General features: G+C 38.7%; 1 protein-coding gene across 1 annotated transcript; it reads left to right on the forward strand.

Moving 5' to 3' along the window:
• The first annotated feature begins 6,984 nt into the window (after positions 1-6,984).
• LOC118790310 (cystatin-POGU1-like) lies at positions 6,985-8,770 on the forward strand. Its single transcript, XM_036547218.1, has 3 exons — positions 6,985-7,182; positions 7,302-7,397; positions 8,666-8,770. Exons 1-3 carry the CDS (start codon positions 6,985-6,987, stop codon positions 8,768-8,770), a joined length of 399 nt encoding a protein of 132 aa, XP_036403111.1.
• Positions 8,771-9,193: the final 423 nt, after the last annotated feature.

Here is a 9,193-nt window from a genome sequence, read left to right on the forward strand (position 1 = left end):
GTGTGGAGGGGGTCACCCAATGTCTGTCTGATCGAGTAGAATAAGTCATAAATTGGATGTTCACTGTTCACCTTTAACAGTATTACTTTTGTGAGCCATGGTCCAATTATAACAGCTAAATTCAGTCTTTTGCATTTCCCCTAGCCTTACCCAGAGGTGTGCCGGACAGAGCAACACCCTATCAGACGCCGCAGACGAAACGCACAACACTTCTCTAACCTTCACAGAGAAGACCTGGGACAAACAAACTCTGCCTCTGGCACTGCATCCAGCACCGCCTTCAAAGAAAGTACGGTACATTCGATTTAGGATAGTCTGCAGTCAACCCCAAGAGGCCAGCCAGGGCAACTGATTTCTGCACCGCCACAGAGAAAGCACATCATCGGGTATCTGTCTCTTTAGCAGTAATGAATTCACAAACTATCTGACACCGAGACCTCTCCAGCTCTCTCCATTCTAAAACCTCAGCTGCCCTTCCCCTTACCATTAAAGAACAATTTTGGATTCATAACATGCCTGTTTTTCAGAAGACGGGTGGCCACACATTCACACTGTTTTGTTTGGGCCGCAGAATGTTACAAAGGTTCTAATTTCAAGGTGAGAATGTTTTGATCTTGAGGTGAGAGGTGCAGATCAAAGGGCAAACAGCCCTGACTGACCTTAAGGCACTGCCAAGGCAGTAGAAAAGGATGGGATCTCATTACTGCAAAAACACAGAGATCTATACATTCCCCAGTATTGATCTACCTCCATTATCTGCTGTGTGATATCAATGTGGTGCAAACCTTATCCAGAACCTTATTTTTCATAAAAATCAAATAAAGTAACAAATGTTTGACACTTTCTTTTTTTTTTTTTTACAGATTACCGAATGTTCATAAAATGATCTACCAATTTTTTTTATACTGAAACAGGCAATGTGTGCATCTTTTAAATGACACTGGCAAAGAACTGGATTGAAGTGGGACTGTCATCCACACAGATTTGTGATGGGGGGGGGCTTCCAAATACTGTAAGATGCCTTGCTATGTGGCCAAAAATAGGGTTTTGTCTGCCACTCTCTGTCTTAGCATGACATCATTCAACCTTGATTTGTTGTCACTAGGTGAAAACACAACCCTTTAGGTGGATTCAATCAATGGGGAAGAGAAAAATCTTTTCCCTTTTTCAGTGTCTCGGGAGATTTAGATAGCCAAAAGAGACCATTTATTTTTAGCTTTTTCACAGTGAATGTGCACTAAACTAATTCCAAAGATCCATAACTTAATACTCAAAGCCCTTTGTTTGCAAGAATGGTGAAAATCAAACCATAATATGAAAACCTTACATACACATAGACATAAGATTAACCTGAAACAAAACATTACATGCAACATAAACACATAAACTGAGCTCTGTCTGTCTGTCTGTGTGTTTGTGTGTGTGTCCTCGGTGGCATTGTCTTGAAAGTTACAGATATAGCCCCCTCTTGTGGTTAAAAAGTGTAGTTACAAAGTTACTCAATTAAAGTAGTATAGGTCATGTAATTTTTCTCAACACTGAACCTACCCACTTACAAATAAATGTGATACATGACATGTACAAACTCAGATAATTCAACTGCTTTTCCTAAACACAAATCATGACCTGATTAAGTAAATGGTAACTGTAACAATAGCCCTAAGGCTTGAAAATACCATATTTCACACTCATTCGGGTTTTAGTTCACAAACTGACACTTGCATTGTGACACAGATTCAGACACTTGCTATTTATTCTCTGCATATATCAGTCAATTTAATTTTTTAATCAGATTATTTATAGGAAATGGTTGATTTTTTTTCAACCCACAAATGAATTCTGACATCAAGATCTGAAACCATATGATGTAAGATCAAAATCTTGTGATGTAATCTGATGACAGTTACAAAAATATGACCGTAGGTGCACCGAAAGAGAAGTGCAATTTCTGGTGCGTCTTTCTTCGCAGACTGGAGGTACAGCTTCTGTCAGTCAGCTGTGTAATGCCCTCCCAAGGGACATCAAAAACAACAAAATGACAGTGTAGCTTCTGGAAGAGAGAACACAGCGTCTCCTTAACAACCAGCAAAACAGTGGAGACAGTGCCTGAAATTGTGGTCAACAGAGTCGCCCAGCAACAAAATGAGGACAGCCAATCAGCACCTAATTGGAACATGGTGCTCCTTGAGCAGTCCAATATGGTTAATTTTGCGCTGCTGTTAAATAGTGGATTTTGACATTTCTGTAGATTTGGACCTAGACACAATCAAATCAAACATAATTTAAGAAGGATTAATGGTTAGTTCATTTTGTCAAAACTTCATTGACAGGATTAAAAATGTATGAAAAAAATCTTGAAAAAATCTAATTTTTCAAGGGGTATCTATTGAGGGTTACAAGGTAATGTAGGAAAGACCAACAACATAACTACAATGACATCTGACCGTAAGATCACAATCTTCAATCTTTTTTAGATCAGTTTTTTCTACATTTAATCTATTTTGGTGTGGGTTGGGACCTTTCAGTTTCCAAACATGAACAGAATGAACAGAAATGCTGATGTTTCAAGTCTGGTTGACTCCTGTCTCAATCGTGTTAGTACCAAGCTGTCAGATAAGCTTTCACCCATAGCTTATCACCATCTTAATTAAACATTAGAATCACCTAAAGTGGTCCTTGAATTCCCTCCTCTATGCAGAAAATAGTGAATACTGTACAACCTATGTAATCTGTGACAGAAGACGTGTTTGTTTTACATTTTTGTTACTTTGTGTGCCCCTTACTGTATTCATATCATAGGAGCATCTCCTGAAAAAGAAAAATTATCCTGCTCTACAATACAGTTTAGAAAGCAATTTCATTACTATGTGAGGAATCATTGAGTTGTAACAATGACTTTGAACATTTCTAAACTGAAGTTATTTAAAAGGAATGTGTGTACCTTGCCGTTAATTTTTAAAGGACAGCTTTCTGCATCAGTGGTCTGGGTTTTCTTGCACTGCGTGAGGCCCAGATTTACCTCCAGAATAAAATTCAATCCAGCTACCACCTGTAAAAGAAAAAAAACTTGTATTCAGACGTAACCTGATTGTAGGTCGGCCCCGAGTCCTTCTTTTAGCAGTATCCACAAAACATCGACTCAGAACCACTTTCTCACAAAGGTTTGTCTCAGAATTACTAAATTATTCACTACTAATTACTAAAACTTGTCGGAAGTACAGACCAAAACGGTTTTAGACTGTGACAGGCCGAACGCTGTTTTGTTTTCGTTGCCGCAATCGTACCTGAATTTTGGACGACGAGATTGAAGTAGTTTTATAAGCGTACTCTTCATTGATCGTCTCTTTGTTGTACTCATTAGCAGCAAATTTGGCTGCTCTCTGAACATCACCTCTGTTTGAGGGAACGTCGACCGGTGACCCGGTCATTATCGGCTCAGAGACGGTGAGGTGAAGTGCCAAGTACACCGCCAATACTGCGGGCCAAAGGCATGAAGCCATGTTGTCAAGATGAGAAGAGTCTAGGGCGAAATGTACGACTGTCGTTAAATATTATATCCTCAGCATTTCTTTCAGCGTCTGCAACGATGTTACAAACAACAATAATTGAGTTATAGCGTACGTTTCTTTTAATCACAGATGTAAATAGACAAAAATAAACTCATACCTTCACCAGGCAGTGGTTTTATGGTCTCACCAGAGATGTAATTTATTACGTTACCGACACAGACGGCCTTTATGACCAAACGTGTTCTGTCGTTGTTGCATAGCGGTCTTATTGCGCAGCGGTCACTGACGACAACGGAACATAATCGCTCAGTCACTCCTACCGTGGAAGTTGAAAACGTGACCAAACTCAGTCAAACCTTCGTAGTCTGAACCAAAATGGCCTCCAGTTGCAGGCTGTGGTTTCTGGTTTGAATGAAAAAAGACCAGGTGTTTGTGTGTAAAAATTAGTCTTTATTTTGTTTTTAAAATCTGCTTGTATTTTAAAGTTTGAGATAGTGACTGTCTTACTGTGAATACAGCCATATTACCATTGGCCTAGTCCAGCTGTAAAATGTACAAGGAAATCCTTACCTCGGTTGTCAACAGCAGAAGATTTTGCTGCTTAAAAACTCGGTAAATTATTAATAATTGTTAATAATTATGATTGAAAATGATTATAACTGAAAAACCAAATGTTGAAACCTTTCCCAAAGGTCAACACAGCTGTTGTTACATAGAATGTCAATCACATCAGCAAAATTTCTGCAGATTACCTATCACACTTTCCTTAGATGTGCAAAACCACAAATGATAGCGTTATGCGATTGCAAGAACTTTGCAATATGAGTAAACAAATGCTGGGTTCGGAGAAGATGATAACCGAAATAAAGGCATTGGCTTCAAATGACAGCCTTAGTAGTGAGGTGTTGACCAGACTAATGTAATACAGGAAGGTAGTGTAATACATCACCCAAGACCTGCCAATGTGGCAAAAGATCACCAGGAGTGTGGTTCTTCTTTTGATTTGCCAAGCACCATGTTGCGTGATTATACTTTTTAACACACTGCTCCATCAGAGGTTAAGATATTTTGAATGTATACCCAATATCATAGAAAGTAAAATGGAGTGAAATCTGGTTTTATCGGGTTGAAACAGCATGCTTTACTGGATCCAGTCAACTACTGCACTATTTCATGTGGAGGCTATAAAGGCCTCACAAGTGACCACGATCCCTCTGACCCATGACTCGTGATAAGTGCTCTCTAAAGACCTGCATTATATTCGAAAGAAATGGATCCTGAGGAATGGCCTTTCTTACATTCCCTTCCTATGGTACACCTGTACATAAGATCTGCTGGAAGACTTAATTGTCCCTCCAACTCATATCTATAAAAAGCAGTACCTGAATTGAATATAACCACTCCAGGTTCAATAGAGGAAATTCACCTTTCACCAAAACCTGTGACAGACTGCAAATATTTATAAATGTCTAAACAGATATCAGGTCACCATTGTGCATTATAATATATTAAACACGTACGCTGGTGATAAATCAGAGACCATAGATAAAAATGTTTTATTAAGATTTCCAGAGAATATTGGCTATGGTTAAGACACCCACCCACTATACTGTACATATATTTCAGGAAATATCCTGAGTCACGCTTGTCACTACAAATGATATAATTGTCTAACTATAGTGGGCCAAAGGTGTAAAAAAAAACAGCAGATTTTGAAATCCCGCTCACCACAGTTGATACGACCGTTTTTATTTAACATTTAAAACCCAAGAATAACACTAAGGACGAGCTGATATGATAACACACTCTACATGCAGAACAATGAAAGTGCAGGGTGTTAGTTTCAAAGATTTGGAGAGCTCAGTACTCCCATAACAAGTTAAAATACAGATCAAATAGTCTCCCTTTGGATGTGAGCCCTCTGTGACACAATCAGCTTTTCTGTCCAGAGGTGAAATTACCCCCTCACACCAGGGGGTGCAGTTTCTACCCAGATGAGGCACCCTATCAAGTCTAAATAATCTTACTGATATTTACTGATGATTATGATGACATTTTTCTGTGAAGACCCAGAGAAATTAAGAAATGTGTGTGAAATCTTGAAAATTATGAACAGAAGCAAATCTATATATATATGAGAAGTAAAAATAAAACTGAAAATTGAGCATTTCTTTAATTTCAAACAGGCAGTAAAAATAGCAAGACGTGGTTTCTCGTCTTTGTGAGAAGGTTTTGCTGTATCCTGTTAGCCTGCACATGACCATTAGCCGTTAACTTCTCTTTTTGGAGTACAATAATTTTGTAGGGTGAAAAATGCTGTCAGTATCATGTGAATGACATTACTGGGAGAATGACTGTTGAATACTTAAAGCTCTTTCCATAGATTTCCCACCTATGAGCTTGCCATTGGGGCTGGGTAGAGACATTTGCTGAGATGACAGACATAACTGTTTGCTAGGAATACCTCTCATCAAAATAGTCACGCAATCAAAATTGATCTGATTAGTACTAATGAGATTATGAGCCTGGTACCATTCTTTGGTACCACAGAACATTTGAACCAGATCAAACACCCACTGCACCACGAAGTACATTTCTAGCAATGGTAGAGTTCATATTACAAAGACTACATCTTATTTTAATGTAATATATTTCATTGTAATTGCATTAAATGTATATTTATCCTTGATTAGCTGTGTTACATTTACTGCTAGTTACGTTCACTAAAATTATGCTAAAGTTGGGGCTTTTATCAAAAACTGGTGAAGATGAAGAAATGTAAATTAATGTTTTGTTTTGTTTTTTTGCTTTTGAGAGACAACAAAACGATATTGGCAAATGAAGCCGATTATATGCAGATCCAGTGTACTTGATTTTCTTTTAGCCCTTATGATGACATGAAGATACTGCTACCTGTACCTAGCCTCCATTAAGCATTGTGACACTTTCTAGGTATTGTATTTTGCACAGGATAAAAACCCTTCTGCTTAATGACCTCAGTTCAGAATGCAACTATTATTGTATGCTGTTAGCCTGGAGGCATTTTGTGGAGTGCCTCCAGCTTGCTTCTGGTATGTCTGATTGATATCTTAAATAGATCGGTTGAGGTTTGATCAGAAATAATGCACTGGTCAACAAACAAACTCCACTTACATTAAGGCAAGTGTGCACTGTCTTTTAACTTAGTCTTTTTCAAGCCATATTTAATTTATAGAGCAATACATCTATGGTTGAAGGTGTCAGCAGTCAGTTTTTGCTGTTGCAGCTTGTGTAATCAGACAATTGGCATCACCTTAATCATGGTTTTGCAATTTCTACAGAATAAACATTTTATATCAAAGATCTTTTTGATGCTAAGATGGCAAATACTGTCAAATGGGATTTCGGCCAGGTTTCGTTGGACCTACAGGCTATAAAATCCCAGTCAGAACAGGCTGCCGTCACTTCTTTCCTGACTCTCGGGTTTAGAGTGATGATGGCTCGTTGGTCCTTCTGCGTCTGTGTGCTGTTGGCCATAGTTGCCTACGCATATGCAACTGGGCAGATCGAGGATGCGTCAACAACCAGCCCAGAGGTGAAGGATGCGGCCAAAACTGCTCTGGAGATGTACAATAAGCGAGCCAATGACATGTACATGTACTTCCTGAGAAACATCGTTTCAGCGAAGAAACAGGTGAGACCTAGATCACTCCCTCCTCCCCTGTTCAGTTTTTCAAGCTGTCTTGTGTGTATGACTAGTTACTGTAAAATTGGGTAATGTGTTTGTGGTTTATCATTTGTCTGTTCCAACAGGTGGTGGCAGGGCTCATATTCTATTTGGACCTTGAGACGGTACGATGCGTGAAAGACCAGGATATGAAGGCTTGTCCTGAAACTGGAGATGCACAGGTAAGACAGAAAACATTTCTTACCGTACCCTATAGTATCTCACTGAAATGTATTGTGTTAATACATTTGTTGATGCAGCTTTTAAAACCTAGCTCTAATTAAAGTCAATGCTGCAAACAGTGTCTAACACTGCTTGTACTGAATTCAGCCAATAATTATTTACTTACTTAATCGTGAGTATTCCCAAACCAAAGGAATTCCATCACAAACTGATAATCAACATTAACGAAGATGTACACTCAGGAATTGTGCGATCATTATGCAATTATTCAAATCCCACTTGCACACTATGTCTGTTGACTGAAATGTATTCAGCAGTACTTCATAAAGTATGTTGATATTATAACATGAAACCATTTCTTGGGGGTACACCATGTATGCTGGTTTTCACTCCATCTGAGCTCTGCATTAATTAGGGTGAGCTGCATCTGTGACAACTGATGTTTTACATTATTTGCATATAATCTGCAGCACATTCTATGTGAAAGGAATGTGCTTTTGGAGGTGTGGTTGTTCTGATTATGTATTAAGTACATGTGTCCCTTGAACTAAGCTGAGGCCATGCTCTCATAACTGCTGTTAACATTACTTCAAGCAATTGTTCTTGGCCAAATTGGCTCAAAATGATTGAAAAACATACAGCAGTACATTTACCTGTAATCCCTCTTTTGGAGCAAACACAACCCATTTCTGTTACAAAGTACTCACAGCTGATAATTACTAGAGATTTAATTAATAATAATTGAAAACTCAGCTGGAAAGAAAACCCGCATGCACTGTACATTGTACATACTTGTTTAAGCTTTTTAATTTGTTGTCTTCCATAGGTTAGCATGCCTTTTCTTGTTAACCCAACTGTGTAGTGCAGCGAGAAGAGGGGATAAAAAGCAAACCACCATCATCTGTTTCACTAATTTATTATCCCTTAATCACAACCAAATACCTTGTTTAATGAATCAAATGTTAGAGACGCCTCAATGGATTTCAAACTATTTTTTTTAAAAACCCACATGGTAGGAAAGCAGGGCCATATTCATGGACCACTGGTCAAACTGCACAAGACAACTGTTCAGTTGGAATTAGTTTTGTTGCAGATCAGTGACAAGTTTCCAGATCCAAAGTAAACCGCACTGGTATACTAGAATACACCAAAAAGAAATCAGACAGGAAATGTTCACTGTAAATGAAGAATTTTCTGAAAATGAAGTGTTCTGTAACCGTCCGCTTTTTTAAGTCCTTCTGAGTGAGTTCCTCCATTTTCCCCACAGCAGACATTCCTGTGCCACTTTGAGATCTGGTTTAAGCCTGGACCCGCTCGTGACGCTGAGATCCTGAAGAGCACCTGTGCGGCTTCTGTGTCAAACAGCGAATAGTTTCTCCCGCGAGAGCACTCTCTCTGCTACACAAAAGCATGCAAATCTTCAAAGCCCACCTATACATGTAAACTGCATTTATCAGGGTTCCCGGTCATGGAAAATCCTTCACATATCTTCAACTAGGAACAGTTACAGCAATTGATCCAATAATCCCACTGTCCTTTGAAAGGTCATTGAAAATTGCTCAAATATTAAAAAACAGCTACTTCTTTTCCCTTTTAGAGGGAACAAACATCCATTCTGCTAGCTTGTAAGTTTCTAAAATACCCCAGCATCATTGGTAGCAAATTCCTTCTTCCAATCAGCACAATTTCAGGGGAAGTGGACTGCAACAAAAAGAAATTCTTAAAAACTGCTGTAAAATGAACATCTGATTTGAACGGGAACCCTGATTAATGTCTATGAATGCTACACCTTTCG

This window comes from Megalops cyprinoides, chromosome 15, assembly GCF_013368585.1.
Source record: "Megalops cyprinoides isolate fMegCyp1 chromosome 15, fMegCyp1.pri, whole genome shotgun sequence".
In the NCBI taxonomy this organism is placed as follows: Eukaryota; Metazoa; Chordata; class Actinopteri; order Elopiformes; family Megalopidae; genus Megalops; species Megalops cyprinoides.